General features: G+C 49.0%; 2 protein-coding genes across 2 annotated transcripts; one reads left to right on the top strand and one right to left on the bottom strand.

Moving 5' to 3' along the window:
- The first annotated feature begins 3799 nt into the window (after positions 1–3799).
- On the top strand, positions 3800–9629 carry LOC123449819 (anthranilate phosphoribosyltransferase, chloroplastic). Its single transcript, XM_045127160.1, has 10 exons — positions 3800–4107; positions 4184–4327; positions 4417–4578; positions 4674–4757; positions 7675–7863; positions 8294–8384; positions 8519–8578; positions 8722–8840; positions 9049–9183; positions 9299–9629. The coding sequence occupies exons 1-10, from the start codon at positions 3910–3912 to the stop codon at positions 9305–9307; spliced, it is 1191 nt and encodes a 396-aa protein (XP_044983095.1). The 5' UTR covers positions 3800–3909; the 3' UTR covers positions 9308–9629.
- A 3347-nt stretch (positions 9630–12976) lies between these two features.
- Positions 12977–15567, bottom strand: LOC123449820. The gene is made up of 2 exons (XM_045127161.1): positions 14543–15567; positions 12977–13470 (listed from the first exon to the last, which is right to left on the bottom strand). Exons 1-2 carry the CDS (start codon positions 15088–15090, stop codon positions 13311–13313), a joined length of 708 nt encoding a protein of 235 aa, XP_044983096.1. The 5' UTR covers positions 15091–15567; the 3' UTR covers positions 12977–13310.
- Between the last annotated feature and the right edge of the window lie 6518 nt (positions 15568–22085).

The following is a 22085-nucleotide window of genomic DNA, read 5'->3' on the forward strand; positions in this document are numbered from 1 at the left end:
CCCGTAGGTCTGAAGTGGACTACTCACGAGTCATTGGAGGGGGGATGTTGATGTAGAAGCCCTCCAGCTCCAAAGTCCCCTCCGGCACGGCACCGAGAAGGGTCTCCAGATGAGATCTCGCGAAAACGGAAGCTTGCGGCGGCGGAAAAGTGTTTTCGTGGATGCCTTGATTTTTTCTGGGATTTTAGGGAATATATAGGCGAAAGAGCTAGGGCAGGGGAGCTCCAGGGGGGCCACAAGCTTGGTAGCCGCGGCCCCCTTGGCGGCGGCTACAGGGCTTGTGGGCCCCTTGTGGCTCTCCTGCCTTGGCCCTCAAGTCCCTCGATCTTCTTCTGTTCTGGAAAATTTTATTTCAGGGATTTTATTCCGTTTGGACTCTGTTCCAAAATCAGATCTGAAAAGAGTCAAAAACACAGAAAAAACAAGAACTGGCACTTGGCACTAAATTAATAAGTTAGTCCCAAAAAATATATAAAAGGTATATAAAACATCCAAAGTTGACAAGATAACAACATGAAACCATAAAAAATTATAGATACGTTTGAGACGTATCAGACGCCCACACCCGTTTCTCGGGGTCGTCGGACGTGAGCATGATCGCGCCTTCCACCCACGCCCTCGGTCTGCATCGACCTCAAAGTCACACCTGGGTCGGGCGTCCGTCGAGAGGCAAAGAAAGCAAGCACGACCGTCGTTTGCGCGCACCATGCCGTCCCCCCTGCGTCCTGTTCGACGAAATGGCAACACCAATGCCACCGGTCGACGACACCTACAACCAGTTCATGGAGGACGTGATCTTCAACGGTGCGCATGTCCCTGCCTACGATCCCGACGAGACCCAAAGTCAGGGGGAACGTCGCATGGGAAACAAAAATTTTCCTACGCGCACGAAGACCTATCATGGTGATGTCCATCTACGAGAGGGGATATTCGATCTACGTACCCTTGTAGACCGCACAGCAAAAGCGTTAGTGAACGCGGTTGATGTAGTGGAACGTCCTCACGTCCCTCGATCCGCCCCGCGAACCATCCCGCGATCAGTCCCACGATCTAGTGCCGAACGGACGACACCTCCGCGTTCAGCACACGTACAGCTCGACGATGATCTCGGCCTTCTTGATCCAGCAAAAGAGACGGAGAGGTAGATGAGTTCTCCGGCAGCGTGACGGCGCTCCGGAGGTTGGTGATGATCTTATCTCAGCAGGGCTCCGCCCGAGCTCCGCAGAAACGCGATCTAGAGGTAAAACCGTGGAGATATGTGGTCGGGCTGCCGTGGCAAAGTTGTCTCAAATCAGCCCTAAAACCTCCGTATATATAGGGGGAAGAGAGGGAGCCTTGCCTTGGGGTCCAAGGACCCCCAAGGGGTTCGTCCGAGCCAAGGGGGGCACCCCTCCCCTTCCAAACCGAGTCCAACTAGGTTTGGAAGGAGGAGTCCTTCCCCCTTTTCCCACACCCTCTTTTTCTTTTCTTTTCTTTTCTCTTTGATTTTCTTCCTATGGCGCATAGGGCCTTCTTGGGCTGTCCCACCAGCCCACTAAGGGCTGGTGCGCCACCCCCAAGGCCTATGGGCTTCCCCGGGGTGGGTTGCCCCCCCCGGTGAACACTCGGAACCCATTCGTCATTCCCGGTACATTCCCGGTAACTCCAAAAACCTTCCGGTAATCAAATAAGGTCATCCTATATATCAATCTTCGTTTCCGGACCATTCCGGAAACCCTCGTGACGTCCGTGATCTCATCCGGGACTCTGAACAACATTCGGTAACCAACCATATAACTCAAATACACATAAAACAACGTCGAACCTTAAGTGTGCAGACTCTGCGGGTTCGAGAACTATGTAGACATGACCCGAGAGACTCCCCGGTCAATATCCAATAGCGGGACCTGGATGCCCATATTGGATCCTACATATTCTACGAAGATCTTATCGTTTGAACCTCAGTGCCAAGGATTCATATAATCCCGTATGTCATTCCCTTTGTCCTTCGGTATGTTACTTGCCCGAGATTCGATCGTCAGTATCCGCATACCTATTTCAATCTCGTTTACCGGCAAGTCTCTTTACTCGTTCTGTAATACAAGATCCCGCAACTTACACTAAGTCACATTTCTTGCAAGGCTTGTGTGTGATGTTGTATTACCGAGTGGGCCCCGAGGTACCTCTCCGTCACACGGAGTGACAAATCCCAGTCTCGATCCATACTAACTCAACGAACACCTTCGGAGATACCTGTAGAGCATCTTTATAGTCACCCAGTTACGTTGCGACGTTCGATACACACAAAGCATTCCTCCGGTGTCAGTGAGTTATATGATCTCATGGTCATAGGAACAAATACTTGACACGTAGAAAACAGTAGCAACAAAATGACACGATCAATATGCTACGTCTATTAGTTTGGGTCTAGTCCATTACGTGATTCTCCTAATGACGTGATCCAGTTATCAAGCAACAACACCTTGTTCATAATCAGAAGACCCTGACTATCTTTGATCAACTGGCTAGCCAACTAGAGGCTTGCTAGGGACAGTGTTTTGTCTATGTATCCACACATGTATATAAGTCTTCATTCAATACGATTATAGCATGGATAATAAACGATTATCTTGATACAGGAATTATAATAATAACTATATTTATTATTGCCTCTAGGGCATAATTCCAATAGGCCGCACCCAGTTCGTTGCCGATGAAGAGGCCGACGACTGTGCTGACTACGACCATGGTGACTTGTGGCAAGGAGATGACGATATCTATTGCGAAGGTAATGGCGATGAAGATGAAGTCAATGACATTGATATTAGTGGTGAGCCATTGTTCATCGACGAGCTCACCCAAAGAGCGGAAGCACAAAAGAAGAAGAAGAGCATTCGCACGGGTTCATACACCCAAGATGAGGACAAGCTGATTTGCAACTCTTGAATGGATATTAGCCAAGATCCGAGGACGGGCGCGCAACAAAAGGGTTTAGTTTTTTGGACGAGAGTCCACAAAACTTTTCATGAAAGGAAGATGTTTGAGCCCTATCAAATCACAAGCGACCGTGGCATCACCTCGATTCAAAAGAGGTGGTTGTTCATCCAACAAGAGTGCAACAAGTATTGCGCCGCATTGGAGAGCATTGAAGCACGACCCGTGAGTGGCCTCGACATTGGGGACATGGTATGTTCTCCTCATCCTAGTCCTTTCCTTGCTTCGGCCTTGTATATGTTTGCATGTTCAAATTTTTGTTGATCATGTGGTGTAGGCATTTCAATCTTTGGAAGCATTCAAGGCCCGACACAACGACAAGCCATTCACGCTTACGCATTCTTGTACGATCATCAACGATTGCCCTAAGTTCAAGGATCAATATTGTGCCCTAAGTCACCCACTTTTGCATGAAAATGTGATTTATAAGTCAGATGACAACCAAACAGACGCGACTTATAAGTCACTGGTTTTAAGTCACCTAACTTATAAGTCAGGTGATTTATTGAAACCAAACAAGGCCTTATGACTTATAAGTTGGGTGACTTATAAGTTGGGTCTGTTTGACAGAATAAGTCACTTTTTGCACTTTTCAACTTATAAGTTGGTGACTTAGTTGGAACCAAACAGGGGCTAACCCTATTGCCGAACACTGTGATAGCAAATGGTCAGATTTTTTTTTAAACGGGATCAAATCTTGAAAAACTTTATCAAGAGGGTGAAAAAAACACAAAATTTGGCCGCTGGGCGTGGGTGGCTCCCGTGGCTGCCGCAGACGGACAGGATCACGAGGCAGACGGCGGGCCTCCCCCGGAGCCAGAAAAATCCAAATCCAGTCAGCGGCGGCCGCATATAAATAAAACGCCTGCCGCCGGTGCCTCCCTCCTCTGCCACCGGGATCTCCTCCCTCCCCACCAACCCTCCTGAATCCATCCAATGGCGGCCGCCTCGCTCAAGCTCTGCTCCCCCAAACCCCTCGCCCCCGGGGCCCCGTCGCCCCTCCTCCGCGCGCGCCGCCCCAGCACCGCGCGGCCCGTCGGCCCCGCCCGGCGCCTCCCGCCGGCCCGCGTCGCCGTGCAGCCCGCCGCCGCGCCGGCCCCCGCCGCCTCCCCCGGCACCGCCACCTTCGAGCAGGTGCGTGCGCGCCGCAATGCCTTCTCCCGCCCCCCTCTGTGTTCCCCTCGGCAATTGACCCTGTTTTCGACGCTAGGTGCTGGAGCAGCTGATCGGCGGGGCCGACTTCACGGAGGACGAGGCGGAGGCGACGCTGCAGCTGCTGCTCAACGAGAAGAACGAGGCGCGGATCGCCGCCTTCCTCGTGCTCCTCCGGGCCAAGGGCGAGACCTACGAAGAGGTGCGTCATTTCTCTGAACTCTGAACTGACAGAAATGGAGGGGAATTTCTGCGGGCGCTGATTTTGTGCTTTGCCGAGCCGTTCTCCAGATCGTCGGGCTGGCCAAGGCCATGATGAGAAACTGCGTCCGGGTCGAGGGGCTCCACGACGCCGTCGACATTGTCGGCACCGGCGGCGACGGCGCGGACACCGTCAACATCTCCACCGGCTCCACCATCCTCGCCGCCGCGGCCGGCGCCAAGGTCGCCAAGGTATTCTCATCTCTCGCCCCCAACCTTTCGTATCGGATTGCACACGCGCGTTATGGACTGGATGTACTGATGTGGTCTCCCGTGCGTTTCTGCAGCAAGGGAGCAGGGCGAGCTCGTCGGCCTGCGGCAGCGCCGATGTGCTTGAGGCGTTGGGTGTCAACATCGAGTTGGGACCCGAGGTACTGCCTGATTGGCCTCATGATCGCTCCTTTTCCTCTGCACTTGCTTTTCCTGTGCCTGACATTTCAATACTTAAATCTACAGTACATTTTAATACTAGCCTCCACAGTTCATTTTTGTACTACTAGTAGTACCGCAAGGGGTGCCTCCTGCTACTGTAGGTAGACTGTGACTTGTCGGATGAAACAGCCGTTGGTATCAAACATGACTTGATGTGTTTCTTGGCAAGTAATCAGACTATCACACCCACCTTTTGGTTGCTTTGACTTTGCTACCAGTACTGCAGAAGTAGCACGGGCATTATACCAACCACCGTGGTTCAGGCAAACAGGACTCCCCCCTTCCCGAGCCATGGGACGACGGATGTATTGATCCGGGCCTTTGATTTCCATCTGTACTAGAAGGTTGGGCGCGCTTTGCTGCGCTGTTGATGTTGTTAGGTTCCCAGCCTAAGGTTGTCATGCCTAAGCTTAGTCATGCCACAATACCTTAGGCATATGTTTGGTTCATTGTTACATTTGTGGCTTGCCACACTTTTCTAGTTATATGGTCCACATGTCATACACTCAATTTTTTGCCAAATCTTGCCACACTTGTGGTGTCCATTTTGTTAGCCACACTTTGCCTAAGGTTAGTTGTGGCAAAGTTAGTCATGAACCAAACAGGCCCTTAGGTTTTTTAGAAAAGATTACTCACTCTGTTTTTTTTTCCGCGAGTACACAAAGCTTGCCTATCATTACATTGATAGGTAGGAGAGAACAAGAGTAACATAGATAAGAGAGGGGGTAGTGGGACATGATACAACACAACATACACTCGCCTAGCTCGAACTCCAGCCAAAAGGCGAAGAGGCGAGACCCAGAGCACCTAAACCGCGTCATGACCAACACAAGGCACCACTGTCGCACGACCACCACTCCAAGACAGACCAAATCAACGTACCCCCACCTTAAGCGCCTAGAGGAGTTGGCAAGTGGGAGGCAGGATTCGAATGGGCAGGAGGAAGAAGCCATGGATGAGGCACCAACGATGTCGTACATTGCGCCTCGGATGCCCATCCCCTGAGAAGAAGCTCAAAACCAAGCTTGGTTTTCACCATCTTCAATTCCGACACCGAAGATGCCACGAGCAACCAAAACTCCGCCTTTATGAAGGATACGACGTCGAGATGCCGCCGCCGTCTGATCTGGTGAACCAAACCTAGGGTTTCCCCGATGCTCCAAGCGGGACACAAACAAAAGGCCATGGTAGCTCCTTCAAGAAGGACACGATACCCGCAACAAGGATTTCTCCTCGACCTTTGATTGGACAATCCCAAATGCAGCCAGCTCAGGATTCGAAGACGAGGAAACCAAAACACTTGGTCAGAACCATCATCGTAGGAAGGAAAGGTGCACCCTTCAACAAGAGCCGCTGGAATTGCCACCACCCACGACAGCCATCGTCGCCAACCTTGCTGTAGGCACCCGAGCCGCCGCCATCCATCGTGGGCTAGATCTAGGCAGGGGAAGCCAAGACCCGCCGACAATAGTAGTATCCACAGCCAGCCAAGAAGAGGCATGGCCGGGCCACTGGGAGGAGCAGACGACATGGCCAAATCAGCAACTGAAGGTCGGGGCAGGAGGTAGCGCTTGGGGAGGTGGAACTTGGGGATGGACCACGCTGCACCAAGAAGCCACCGGTGACAGCGGCAAGAGGGAGGACATGGCCGGCAAAGCAACCGTCAGGCCGGAGGAGGACCACCATGGGAGATGTGGGAGGAAGTGGCCACATGAGTATATTACTTTTTGAAATGTCAAACCTTTTAAGTTGATCAAATTTGTAGAAACATATAAAAATCGATAGGATCAAATCATTATGATTAGATTCACTATGAAATGAATTTTCATACTTTTTTTGGTTAAATATTGTGGATATTGATATTTTTTGCTCCGAGTTTGGTCCAAGTTATAGAAATTTGACTTTCCAAAAAACTAACACCCCTTATATTTTGGGATTGATGGAATATTTAGTTTGGCGGGTGACGGAGATGATGGAGTGTGTTTTACTTTTATTTATAATGCGGTGATTTGGTGGGCCTTTCCTGGTGTGATTTTGTGTTATCCGCTACCAACCTATATTTATATTGGGAAATTTCTGCGTTAGTGGCTGCATATACTATATTGATGCTACTGTATCACATGTTGGTACTTTTTTTCTAGGTGGTGGGAGGATGTGCGGGATTGATATGTTTTTATAGGCCGGTTGCTGCTGATTAATTTGTAAAATCATTGGCCTGGTCAAAATCATAAACCAAATCCAAAATTGAATACGTCAATTGAATGAAAGAGTTTCAAAATTAAGGAACATAGTGAATTAAAAGAATTGAACTGGAATTGTTGACCTGGTCAAAATCGGCTGACCCAATTTCAAATGAAGACTCAATTGAATGTGGCCTCTTTAAAACTAGGGATCATAGTGTTATAGAGGATTTTGGTGTTCTTATCGGTAAAAAAGGAACACACTCACAATTCAATGTTGGTTTCCACCAATCAAATCATGTACATCAGCATTCAAAGTTACTCACATGATTGGTCCAACTGGGTAAAAACCAAGGTTGGATGGTGCTGCATACTTTTCTTAACCAATCAAAATACACAATGACACCCACTATTGTGTCACATACATACTAATGGAGTTGATTGTTGGTCACAACCTTTTTTGTAATATTTATTCCAGATCCGGTAGCTTTCTGCATTATATAGTTGCATAGTCGACCAACATGTCGGTTATTTACTTAGAATATTTATTCTTTCAGTCTTGCATGGAATGGTAGCTGTCCTTGAACTTGTAACCTCACATATTATATCTCACTGCTGTGTGCATCTTAAGAAAACCTGGTGTATTAATTTTTGTTATCCCTTTTCCTGTTACCAGGGTATTAAGCGGTGTGTCAATGAGGTGGGTGTTGGATTCATGATGTCTGCAAATTACCATCCGGCAATGAAAATTGTCAAACCTGTGAGGAAGAAGCTGAAGATAAAGACAGTTTTCAATATCCTTGGTCCTCTGTTGAATCCAGCAAGGGTACCATATGCTGTTATTGGTGTTTACCATGAAAACATAGTAAGTACCTTGTATTCATCTTTTATTTTCTTGTAGTAACTATTTTTACGAAACGGTAAAAGCAACCATAGCATGTTCTATGTACACCGTTATAAATTGGTGACTTAATGATCCACATAATTCCATGGTCATCATCCGGTGTTGTTATGAACTTTGGACTTGAGTATGCATATAGTTGTTTTTTAAGCTAATATATGCTGCAATCATAATATTGTTAGACAAACAAATAAACACAACCAGTAGTCATCTTTTGTAGAGTTGTTAACCGAGTTTGCCTTCAAATATGTGATTCTTCCTTTTCATTTTCAAGTTAATTCCGTTGTTAACAAAGATTACTGATATACAGATACTCGTGTTACAAGCTCAATATGCAATTGTTGTCATTACATGTAATACTCTATTCTAATGCGTATAATTTTGTTGTTGATAGGTTAGCAAGATGGCCAAAGCAGCTCAGAAATTTGGTATGCAGAGAGCATTGGTTGTTCATTCAAAGGGTTTGGACGAAATAAGCCCACTTGGTATGAACACATACTTAATACTAGCGTACTTATGTTGCTCTACTGTTATTGCCACTTGAAAAATTAATTTGGAGCTTTCTGATCAACTGATATATTTTGCATCTAACTGAAGATTCTTTATCAATTTTTTGTAGGGCCTGGATATATACTTGATGTCACTCCAGGAAAGATCGAAAAAATGCTCTTTGATCCATGTAAGATTTGTTCTCAGAACTTATAAAAGAAATGGAGATAATGCCTTGAACATGCTTTATGTTTACTTCTGAAATATACAGTGATGGTATTATTACAATAAAAAACTCCGGCCTCACATTCTTTCCATTTTATTACAATTCAGTGGATTTTGGCATTCCTCGCTGCACATTACTAGATCTTAAAGGAGGCGATCCTGCGTTTAACGCAAAAGTTCTCCAGGATGTTCTCGCTGGACAAAGAGGCTCAATTGCAGATGCTCTTGTAAGTTCATCCCGACTCCTCCCTTTTATGTTACACTGTACATTGCATACTCCCTGAAGAAAAATGGATGCATCTTCTTCATCGAATAAGTTGGCCGATGAGCCTTTTATATCTGTGAAGAACTCTTTTCGTGAAGCACACATGTCATTTGGAAAACAATTCTTCTATCGTGTGCTGAACTTGAATCGTTTTCTGCTTTGCCCAATAGGTTCTGAACGCCGCGGCGTCCCTACTTGTTAGCGGCAAAGTCAAAACTCTGCAAGAGGGAGTTGCGCTAGCACAGGAGACGCAGCGCTCCGGAGTGGCCATCAACACGCTCGAGTCGTGGGTAAAGGTTTCCAATGTAAGCACCATGTCTGTTTATTCATTTACTATCAGTATATCAATAGCACAAGTGTGTCTGATCAGCTAAATACAGAGAGCATGACACCATCGAAAACCTTGTAATTTTGACACAGAGCTGCTGAGACCGAGGTTGATTGGCGAGCTCGAGCAGCAGAGGTCGGCAATAAGACGCGAGGAATGGCGCGAAATAAGGATTGTTGTGTAGCCTGTCTGTTCTTCATCATGTCCATGTCTGTTCTTCTTGTTCTTTCTGTTCGTGTCTGTCGCAAGCGTACATAGATGCCGTCTGGTCTGGTTTGATTTTGTTCACCCAGTGTAAAGAAAATCCCATGTGGACGAGATTGTAAGGTTATGGCCGGAACAGAATAGGCGCATGCTTCCTTATCTTGTTGGCCGAGCCTGAGGTGTGAGGGAATGACGATTTCATTGTTTTGACCTTTTTAACATATAGTTTGGCCCGATCTGGCCCGTTTATATATAAAAAAATAATCAGATTTGGTCCTTTTCGTACCGTCATCCGTTGTGAGTTGTGACGGTAGGCATACACACCCTACCGCACTTTTTATGACGATAGGGTTCGGGTCAACGCAGGATAAGTGGCTATCGTCATAGGAAGTGGCGATAGGGTGTGTATGCCTGCCGTCACAACGGATGGCGGTAGGATGTTCAGACAGTTAATTTCTTCACATACACGCTCTATCATCAATTCCTATGATGGTAGTCACTTATCCGCATCAGCGGGGTCAGATGGCGTCATTTGCGTTTACCCGAATCCTTTCGTCACAGGGAGTTTTGATAAGGGTGTGTATGCCTACTACCACAACGGATAACGGTAGCAAAAAAGACCAGATCCACTTTTTTTTCACAAACGAGATCAGATCGGCCTAAACTATACAAAAAAGTCAAAACAGAGAATTGGGACGCCGTTTTTTTTATATTGGTTCGTTGCCCTGCGAGGCTTGGAAAGAAAGGTCTTGATCACGTCGCTGCTGATGCAGAGGATACGTTCATCATTTTTGTGTCACAAGGTAACCAAGCGATACGGCTGAAGCAAAACTACAGCCATGTCTGGTCTGTTCATCCAGTAACGCTGCGGTGTGAGAAAAGAAAACCCTACATAACCGGGGTCGGTTCGGACGACGGAGGAGGGTCCCCCAAACATAATTTTGTAGGGATGCCGTCATGTATCATCGGAACACGCGCCTGCTTTTCTTGTTGACCTTCGCTGTGTCAAATTATGTTGCGCTACTAAATCGTGACAAAAAGGTGGAAACTGGATCTGGATTGAATGGGGAAAACACGTTGGACGTGTTTGGTTGCCTGGATTAAGTCTAACCAGGCATGTATGGAAAGAATCCAACATGTTTGGTTGTCTGCATACACTGTTCGGCCTGCATCATGCGAAGTTTAAAGCATATACTAGTCGCGCTCCAAAAAATTAACGGGAGGATTTCGGCTCACCTCCAGCCGATTCAGTCGCCCCTAGTTAGCCCCATTCCTCCCACCGTCCAAATTCCCGCCACCTTTTCCCCCCTTTCGAACTTTCCCGCCGACGCGTGTCAGCATCGACTAGCAGGTAAACATCACTCCTTCATCAACGGGCGGTACACAACGGCAGCAACTCTTGTCCTCAACTTCTTCGACCCTTCGCGTGTCCCCCTCGAGGTGCAGTCATGACCTCTGTGAGTTCAATCACCCCCTTCTCTCTGTTCATTGTAGAGAGATCTCAGGGCATGTGGTAGGATTGATGTTCAAGCATCTGATAGGGTTGATTTTTGTGGCGATCTATGAGCAGAGGATAAATTGTGATGTTGTGGTAGCTATTGGTGATGGATTTGTAACATGCTAGAGCAGTATGATAGTGATGAACACAATGAACTCATAGTTAGTTGAACTTGCCGCCCCCCGTAGCCAACCTGTAGTTGTAGGGGATTTCCGACTCGCGGATGTGCTTGCCGAAGCACTCGAGGCCGGAGACGCCTCGTCCACCCGGATGCTCCTTGCTGGCTCAAGCTCGGTCAACCACGCCCTGAGCGATGATGGACCTCGCGTTGAACATGGGATCGAGGTGGTAGTCCTCTCCGTAAGCCCGATGTCGTACCCCTATGCCGATTAAGACTTTGCCTGTGGTCGTCGTCGTTTGGTCACTTGCTGTCATACGACCGATGTCTGTGTGAACCACCCCTCGAAGGGGGCGTCCGACTACGGATGCGATCATCACGCCTCCGATCTCCATACTGGCCTCTCGGAGGAGGAGGAGTTCTTCGTTGCCTTCCGAGTGCAAGTGGGCTATGAGCAGAATACACTGTGTCCGCCCGGGCGGACTTGGTGTAGATGTAGTGATGCCACTGCGACACCGCGAGGTTTTGCTGCGGGGAGGTCTTCAGTAGAGTGTGGATCTGCCTAGTGCCCTCCCCAGTCGCGAAGTCAAACGGATGAATGGAGTCAGCGATCCGTGTGGCTATAACCAAGTTCTGCAGCGGCGTGCGCATCACTTGAATAACACGCGGACGGTCGTTCGGGAACAAACGCCTGCATTTACGGCTGGAGCTGGGCTGGTCCCTTGTCGCGTGGTCGTCGAGTGACTATTGGAGCCGCTCAAGCCACTCGCGCTCCGCCAAAGTGCCTTGGCGCGTGGCCTCCATGGCCATCTCCTCCGAGATAGTCCTGGTGATGGGGGTGAGCAGGACTTCATCGTTCCTATGCCTGATCTCTTCCAGTTGCTTCCAACTGAGGGGTTAGGAAACGTAGGCGTCGGTGTTGACGTTGTCGCGGTCGCCTCTATCACGGCTACGGGGAGCTACCCTCGGATTACCCAGGAGGTCCTCCCATGGTCGTGTCGACCATCAGAATCTCTGCAGCGTTTTCGCTGCTCTCGCACTCGGACCCGTCGCCCGAGGAAGGGAACAGGCTGAGGGTGTGCTCGTCGGAGTCGAGCATTGCCACGTGTCCAACCGCGGCCTGGAATGCCACGACGTGCTTGATCCAAGGCCGCAGCCGTGAGTGTCCGGAGCGCTTGCGGCGAGCCCAGTGGGACGAGGAGGTGACAAACAATACCGCACCGACGACTGTCGAAGAAGGACTCCATGCATCGCTGCGCTGAAATGGGCCGCACCGCGGGCGGACAATGCATCAATGTCCAGCGGCGCGTCCTGCAGCCACGCCGAATCGTCAGTGATGAAGCTGGGGGAACCGAAGAGGATCTCTTCGTTGAGTGTCATCATGATGAACGCAAATATTGAATCTCCACTTGTGTCTGAATTTGCTAGACGCGCAACCCCAACGGTGGACGCTAACTATCGAGGGAACGAGTCTAACAATAGTACCAGGGGTACGAATGAGGGGATGAAGCCTAGCTATGACACAAGTGTAACACTCGGATGTACGAGTTCAGGCCCCACTCGAAAGTAGTAAAGACCTTACATTTCGAGCCGAGAGGCTTAGTGTTGCTTACAGGGGTGCTTAACCGAACATCGAGGCAGCTTATATAGAGTTTGCCAGACCCATGACGTGTCATTACAAGGGCATGAAATGACTATAACTATGAAAGTTACTAGTAACAACAGCTTTAACTGTGACGTTAGAGATAACCGTTAGTCTTCACTGTGCTTTATGTGAGACATAAAGTCTCTTAACGTTGCAGTCCTATTCCATAGGTCCGAATGAAACCTGATCGAGTTGCATCGATAGTTATGACTTCAATGACAGTATGAGGCCTAGGTGAACCCTCAATGTCCATGGCTCTATCCTGTAACCCATCAGTGAAGACATGCATGCACGCAGCAATCTATCTACCTTTGTTGTCTCTTATAGCACAAATAAAAAATACAGCTTTGTTGTACACACACACGAAATTAGTTCTCGAGATACATGGAGTCCATGTCAATGCCATGCCCTATACAAGTGCTACAAACAAACTAAAACAACCAGACGGTACTGCGTGTTCCCCTAAAGAAAAGACAGTATTGCGTGTGCAGTACTACTTAGTACGTATGTACAGAACCGCAGAAACGTGCGTGCACAACCAACAGTAGTTTGGTAGATGAGACCCGTCTTCTTCTTCTACTCCGAGGCAAGATGCCGTTTCAGAGCTCTCGCCATTTGCTCACCTAAGGGAAAAGGTCTTCAGACCTTGTCCGCGGGATCAGAGTGGTCCGCCTCCGTCAGCATCGCCGACAGCTCGCCGGACGTCGCGGCGGCTGCGTCTTGCCGCCGCCGGCTCGACTTGCGCCACCGCCGGTCCCACGGCAGCGGCCAGCACCTGACCGTGTCGCCGTCTCTCTCCCTGCACCGGCACCACCACAACGCCAGCAATGTTAGACTAGACTATATGTCATGTCATGTCAGTCTGCTTAGCATCGCACCGACTGTTATTAAGAAAGCAAACCATGATGAAAGTGCGGATTTCCTCGACGCAAAGGTAGATTTACACTGGATTCGCACATTAGATTTTTCTTTCTTAGCACGATCAGATGTCAAACTAATTAAGTACTGTACCCACTACTATCTCCGATCCATAATAAGTGCTGCGGTTTTAGTTCAAGGGAGAGTGCTAATCAGACTGCACTGCCCAATACGGCAACACGACACCTGGCTGCAAGCGAACCGAGCCGCACCCTGCAGGTCACGCTCATGTTGTTGGCTGGCTGTGTCATAGTAATAAGCTAGCGGCGCCTTTGCAAGTCACTTTCCAATGGTTTCTTCTCTATGAGCTATCGTCTATAGCTCCCATGGCGCACAGATGACAGATGTATGGGTGTGATCGATCAAGCTAGCTAGCTAGCTGCACACGCCTTGCAGCTGGCATGGCAGTATTAGGATATGGTTTTCAGTCGGTGAGTGGACAAATCAGCAGGACCGCCTCGACTATGCAGCAGCGTGCCCAGCATCTATCTACGCATACATTCGCCTCGGAGTTGTCGTGCGTGCCGACGTTCCGTGCCGTGCCGGCCCTGATTTGGCCGCCCGGCTGCTCTGTTCCAGTCAACACTGAAACAGAGAGATTGATGTGCTGTGCTGTGCCTGTGCCTGTGCTTGCTTGTTTCTTCCTATGCATCAATGCGCATGACTAGGTACACCACCGTCGAATCGATCCGGTAGTGGTAATGATCATCCACAACGGGATGAAACTTGCAAGCGCACGCAAGCGAGCTTGATTACCGAGGAGGATTCGTGGTTGATATGGATGGATTTCGTGCTACCATGTGTGTGTTTGGATGAATTTGTTCCTAGTGCAGCGCTCTGGTGGTAAATTTTGATCCGAGCGGACCCATGGATCTGAATTCCGTGGCATAGAAACGGAATATGTTGCAATTTAGGGAGTGTGTATGGTCAGCCTGGTGAATGGAATGGAGTACCTCTTGTTGCAGTCGTCGGGGGCGACGGCGCAGGCGCAGGCGGCCCGGCCGGAGTTGGAGAAGGAGGGGGTGCGGGCGGGGCGCGGCGCGGTGAAGCTGCGGGTGAAGGAGCGGGGCATGTAGAAGTTGAGCAGGACGCCGTCGCTGCTGCTGCGGAGTCCGCTGCCGCCGTCCCCGCGCCGCCTAGCGGAGCCCCGCTTCTCCGTCGTCCTCACCGCAGTCTGGGCTGGCTGCTGCTCGGCCTGGCCGCCGGACGCGGACCGCTCGGCCAGGCCCAAGGGGCTGGGGCTGGGGCTCGCCTCCTTCCTCTCGCAAGGCAGCGGCGCCACGGCCCCGTTGGCCGCGGCGGCGGTCTTGTCGACAAGGTCGGTGAGGGAGAGCTCGTAGTCGGCCTCGGGGAGGTCGCGCAGCATGCCGAGCATCTCCTCCCGCCTGCGCGCGATCTCCCGCGCCCTGGCCGACGCCACCGCCACGGGGCTCATCCCCGGCACCCACAGCCTCGCCGCGCCCGGCAGCGGAGCCGCCCGCTCCGAGCCCGCCTGCAGCATGGCGCCGCGCGAGGACGAGGCGCTCGTCGTTGTCGTCGTCGATCAAGCGCCCACGAGCGACAGAGACTGCTGCCGGCCGATACAAGGAAGGAAGGAGGTGTTGGTGGTGGTGGTGGTGGTGAGCGCGGCGACTGATTTGGTACTTGAGGAGGGGAAACAGGCAGGAAAGGCGGTGCTCGCGAATGGATACGGCGTACGCGTATGCACCTCCAGAGCAGAGTAGATGGGCTCGCGATCTCGCGAAAGTGACCGTGGCGGATCACGCAGGCAGGCAGGGGACGATCTGTCTACTAGAAGGCTTTGCAGCGAGGTGTGCCGACCGGCTGCGTGAAAGCATCTGATGTGAGGAGTGAGTGCGCTGCCCGCATGGAAGTCTTTGCGCTCTAGAAGCAACGACCAGCAAAGTCCGAAAGCAAACAGCCCGGTCGGGCATGTGAGAAGAAGCTTCAAAGCCAAAAGCCATCTTCTGCTCGCGCGATGAACAGTAAAATAAGAAGAAGGAAAAAAAAATGAAACGGTGTTAAAAATAATTGACAAAAGTGTTAAAAAGAATGAAACAGTGTTAAAAATAATCGACAAAAGTTTTAGGTGCTCTCAAGATATTCGTGTAAGTCATGACAAAAGAAAACAAAATCGACGATTCAAAATGCTTCTGGAAATACCCTGCAAAAAAATTGCTTTTAAAAATAACATTTTTGAAGCATCAATTTTTTTTCATGGCTTTCAAGATGAAATTTTATGAGCATGTAAATTTTTTACCAATGATTTTACTTTTTTTAGGAGGGGGGTGTTACTTCCCTTCAAAGTTTGCATGCATCAGGAGTAAGGGCTCCATAGGACCACCCCAAGGTTCGTTTTGGTTCGGACAAAAAGGCGACGTCTGGTCGTTTTTGTGCATGCGTTGGAGTGCATCAAACGCGGCCGACGCATCTGGTCCGTCACGGCTGTCCAAAAGCCAAATATAGACAATTTTTATATTAAAGTATTGTAAACAATTTTGCAATCAAATAAATACGACATTGCAAATAGTTTTACAAATAAATAGTTACATAACCGAATAAAAACACAATGTTTACAACCCAATCAAAATTGTCTTTAACATGGAAAGAAAATGTATCGATTCATCTACTTGTTTCCGATGCAATTCCGCATGAGCTCAACCGTCATCTTGTAGTAGCATATAAGTATGACAATCACACATTTTATGATGGAATTTGGTGAACTGATCAAATGTTGTCAATTTTTGGTGCTCAGGCACAATATTCGAACCCTTACGTGTATAGACCCTCACCATCTTCATTCTCCATGACCATGTTGTGCATGATCATACAAGGAGTCATCACCTCTAAAAGCTTCTCGGTGCTTCATGTGAGTGCAGAGTGTCGAACGATGGTCCATCGAGACTGAAGCACATCAAATGCATGCTCCACGTTCTTCCCAACACTCTCTTGTGATTGGGAAAATCGTTGTCTCTTTTGTCCTTTTGGATTGAATATTGTCTTCACAAGATTTGATCACCGAGGATAAATACCATCAGCTAGGTAGTATTTCTTGTTGTAGTGGTGGCCATTAATCTTAAACTTGACCTCTGGGCAGTGGCCTCCAGCAAGTCTTGCAAATGTTGGAAATGCCAAAGTATGTTGATGCCATTGTGAGAACCAGTCATGTCAAAGAAAGAGTGTCATATTCAAAGACCTTGTGAAGCCATTACTTCTAATATCACAATGCAACCTTTTACATGCCTCTTGTACTGTGCCTGCCAAGCTAATGGGCAATTCTTTCACTTCTAGTGCATGTAATCTATTCCACCAAGCATTCCTGGAAAGGCTCTATCCGCATAGATTGCCAAGAGTTGGGATGTTTTTACGACATTTGGCTCTCTCTGGTACTCAGGGCCAAACACTGTTACCATGGTCCCGCGGAACCTGTACATTGATGCCAGACATTTGGACTCACTCATGGGGATGTACTCATCCAAAAAGATAACCGGGAATTCCATATACAAGCATATGAATAGCCGAAGTGCATTTCTGATAAGAGGAAAGCCAACCTTGCCAAGGGCATCCTCCTTGCGCTCAAAGTAATCATCAAATACTACCAGTCCCTCTCGAATACGATTGAACACCTGCCTTGCCATCCGGAAGCGGTGTTCGTAAAAGATGGGGTTTGAAGAGCGGGGAATCCTTAAAGTAATCGACATAGAGCAAGTGTGACGCCCTCGGTTTAATTGTACGCTAACCATACACGCAATGCGTACGATCAAACCCAAGGACTCACGGGAAGATATCACAACACAACTCTAGACACAAATAAAATAACATCAGCTTCATATTACAAGCCAGGGGCCTCGAGGGCTAGAATACGGAAGCTCGATAAACACACGAGTCAGCGGAAGCAACAATATCTGAGTACAGACATAAAACATGGGGTGCCTTAGAGAAGGCTAACACAAAAGATACAACGATCGAACGAGGCGAGGCTTCCTGCCTGGGAACCCCCTAACTACTCCTGATCATCAGCGGCCTCCACGTAGTAGTAGGCACCGTCGGGGTAGCAGTCGTCGGCATCGGGGACCTCCATCTCTTGGGCTCCATCATCTGGTCGCAGCAACGGATCGAGGGGACAAGAGGGGGAGCAAAGCAGCGGTGAGTACTCATCCAAAGTACTCGCAAGTCTTACATCAGAACTATTCTAATTATGCATCAGTATCAAAGAAGGGGGGGGGGTTATATGTGGACTGACTGCAGCAATGCGAGAATAGAGAGAGAAGGCCTAGTCCTATCGAAGACTAGCATCTTCAGGGTCTTGCAGCAATAGACGAGAGTAGAACAGGGGTAAAACAAAAATAGTCATATTGTTGCAGCAATATTAAAGTGAGGTCACGCCTAAAGATCCTCCCTCGACTCCCTGCGAGGAAGCAATCCCGAGGCAAACTAATGATCCAGTTAAGTAACAATTGTAGTTGTAAAAGATCGGGGCACAACTCCAAGTCGTCCTGTAACCGTGGACACGGCTATCCGAATAGTTAATTTTCATCCCTGCAGGGGTGCACCACATGTCCCGTCACGCTCGATAACACTCTGGCCGGACATACTTTTCTGGGTCCTGCCCGGCCTCGGAATATCGACACGTCGTAGCCCCACCTAAGACTAATCAGAGAGGCCAACCCGCCGGTCTAACTCCTAAGCACAAAGGGTTCGTGGGCCCAGTTCCCCTTCGCGCTCCTGCACGTGGCGTGGGCGGCCGACGTCAGTCCTAGCATCCCTTAATCACAAGAGCGATGCATCTCGGGACCACTCGGGCGCACGCCGCTACATTGCTGGCATCTGAAAAGCTTCGGCTGATACCGCGACGCCGAGTACCCATAATTCTTCCCGCGTAGCCGGTTAGTGCGAAAAGGTCTCCGACCAACCCAGATCAAATACCCAAATCCATTAACATTTTAATTAGGCCAACAACACAGTCTCACGGGAATCCACCCGTCTTACAACTAATCACCAAAGATCCCAGTAACATGGTCGAGTAACTGTGTGGTTATAACATCGGGGGGGAATCCGAGGTATCACCCTCGTTGGACTCCGAACGATGTACCCGTCAAGGTGGGCTTGGAGGAATCACCCTCGGGGGTCCCACACTTGAGGGGTTGCACGACAGAGGCGTCATCGGGAATGGTGAAAGAGGAATCACCCTCGATAACCACGACCGACTAGCTATACTACAGAGATATCATCAGGAGTACTTAGCGAGGTGTCACCCTCGGTACCCGATAGTATCTCTGTAGTGTCGTACAACGAAGGGGGTGAATGTGCTGTGTCGGGTCTGGCTCGTCGATCAGGGATCGAGATTGAAAACAAGCGGGGCAACTGAACTACGGGGTCAGAGGGGATGACTGCTCCACCTATACTAGGCATATTAAAGGTACATGACTGAAAGTAGCAGTTCATCAAAAACAGGCTATGCATCAGATATAGAAGCTAACTACAACAGTAGCAAAATACTAATGCAAGCAGTAGGAAGAAAGACATAGGCGATATAAGAATGATCAAGGGGGGGGGGGGGTTTGCTTGCCTTGCTGCTCTGCGGCAAAGGACTGATCGGCAGGGTCGTAGATGTACCCGGCAGCAGCGTCAGTCTTGGGGTCTACCGGTAAGAAGAGGGGGAAGAAACAATAAATAATAGCAACGGTGCAACACAAAGCATGACATGGCAAGATGCAGGCTAGACATGAGATAACGCAGCAACATCCGTCATAGACGGGTCGGAAGAATATCTGACGATATTTTCCGGGTATCGGGCTACTACCGGTTATACTGGAAACGATGGAAAGGTTTCATGTTTGCTATGCTAGGGACGCGTGACAGACGAACGGGCCGTGTATCCGGGTTCGTCTCGTTCTGCTGATCAACTTTCATGTTGAAAATATTTTGATCTGACTTACGGATTATTTAATATTAATTTTTAAAGTTTTATTCAATTATTAGGAATTAAAAACAGATTTGAATAATTTAGTAAAAAGCTATTATGACATCAGCATGATGTCATGCTGACATCAACAGTTGACTGGTCAACTGACCAGCGGGTCCCGAACGTCATGGGCACAAGTTTTAATTAAGATTAAATATTAATTAATCAGATTAATTTAGTGGGGGACCCACGTGTCATACTCTAATTATTCTAATTATTCAATTAATTAATTTAACTAATATATCTATTTATTTATTTAATAAAAACATTAACATTATTTTTATTTATTTTAATTATCGCGTGGGGCCTCCCTGTCATAGACAGCGGGCGCGTTGGCCCCACCGGTAAGTGACCTTAGGCCATATACTCATTTTTTCACAGATACATAATCATGCAATTATCGTATTCCTCCAAATACCTATATACGCAATACATACATCGCATCTCATACATACACATACATACATACGACATCTAATACATCTTTTATTTTATTTTATTTTATTTTAACTCACAACACTCCCATCTCTCTCTCTGTGTTAACAAAGAGACAGAGAACAACAACACAGAGTCTGTGTTAACTTACTCAACATAGAAGAGAGCCAACTTCATCTCCTCCAACCGGAGTCAAACGTCGACGGATCGGAGCCCCGTTTGCCGGAACGGAACCGGGACGGTGAGGGGAACGCGATGGTGGGAGGAGCCCGAGGAGGGGCTCACCAACGTTGATGAGACGGCCCGGTGAAGCCGGAGTTCGCGGGAAGGCGGAGGTGACGGCGAGGAGGAAGACGAGGCGGTGACGGTGGTGGCGTGGTTCCGGTGAAGTCGTGTCGAGAGGGGCCCCGGGATGGAGCCCGACGGGGAGCTCCGGCCGGCGAGATGGGGCCCGGCCTCGGCCGGTTGGCGAGTTAGGGGAGGCCGACGGGAGGGGCTTGGTCGACGGGGGTGGCTCGGTTGGGGTGGAGGCCGACATGTGCAGGGGAGTGCCGGGTCGCCGGAGGGAGGATGTGGAGCCGACGGGGCCTTGCTGCCGGCGGTGGTAGGAGGGGCGATGGGGGAAAGGGGCTCGGTCCCCGGGAGGAGTTGGGGCCGACCTCCAGGGAGGACGAGGGGGGCCGAGGGGAGGGGCGGTCGCCGGAGATGGGGGGGTGGGCCGCCGGGAGGAGGTAGACGGGATGGGTGCCGGATCTGGGGCCGACGGGACAGCCGAAGGGGGAGGGAGATCGAGGGGACTGGGGCTGATTGGCTCGGTCGTGGGGGGGGGGTCATGGGGGTTTCGATCTCGGGCAGCGGTGAGAGGCACAAAGAGGGAGGTGTCGGTGGGGAGTGGGGTCGTGTGGGAGAGAGAACCGAGGGGAGGCAGTGGCTCTCGAGGGGGAGCCTCTCGTGGCGGCGGCCGAAGGGAAACGGGGGGAACCGGGGTTGGTGCTAGGGTTTCGGCGGTGGGGGCGGTTGGGGCCTGGCCAGTTGGGCCTCTTGGCCCAGCTCGGCCAGGGGTGGGGGGTTGTTTTGCTTTTTTTTGCTTCTCTTTCTTTATTTGTATTTCATTTTCAGTTTTATTTTACCCTTTTGCTTATTTCTTTATATATATATAAATTTTTTTGCATTCTAGTTTAGAAAATATATTAACCAATATTATCTGCTACAACTCAAACATTTTTATTTTTCTTACACCTGAAAATTTAATTCATTTGTCTTTAAATTAAAAAAGATAACTGTTTTGACTTTTATTAAGTGACAACCTAGCTCAGTTAAATATGATGACCTAGCATCCTTAGGGTGCGGTTACTGTAGCTTAATTACCGGGGTGTCACAGCAAGGCATGGCCACTCTCTCTATTATGGTGCAACGCTGGAGCATGTCCTCGGATTGACCCCCTAAACCTAGGCCACTGTCTAGAAATGTGGTCATTGACAACCAATGCAGCAACCACAAGTTCTTCGTCATCCCACAATGAATCATCTCATGAAAAAATGAAGTTATGAAAAAAAATACTCGTTCCAACTGTCCATGGTACCTTGTGAGCAAAGCGCCGAACACCTTGCTCTCGGTGCTAAAACCGATGAATCTAGGGTAAGGGGTCCCGAGATGGTGATCGTGAAATGATGGTGAACTCGAAATAGAGAGACACGGTTTTACCCAGGTTTGGGCCCTCTCGAAGAGGTAAAACAACGTCATGGTTGTATTATATTGATTGTCGATGGGATACAAAGTACATGATGATCTACCTCGAGATCGTATGATTGTGTTCTATGTTGGAATTATGCCCTAGAGGCAATAATAAATGTATAGTTATTATTATAATTCCTGTATCAAGATAATAGTTTATTATCCATGCTATAATTGTATTGAATGAAGACTCATTTACATGTGTGGATACATAGACAAAACACCGTCCCTAGCATGCCTCTAGTTGGCTAGCCAGTTGATCGATGATAGTCAGTGTCTTCTGATTATGAACAAGGTGTTGTTGCTTGATAACTGGATCACGTCATTAGGAGAATCACGTGATGGACTAGACCCAAACTAAT

Source organism: Hordeum vulgare, chromosome 4H, assembly GCF_904849725.1.
Source record: "Hordeum vulgare subsp. vulgare chromosome 4H, MorexV3_pseudomolecules_assembly, whole genome shotgun sequence".
NCBI lineage: Eukaryota > Viridiplantae > Streptophyta > Magnoliopsida > Poales > Poaceae > Hordeum > Hordeum vulgare.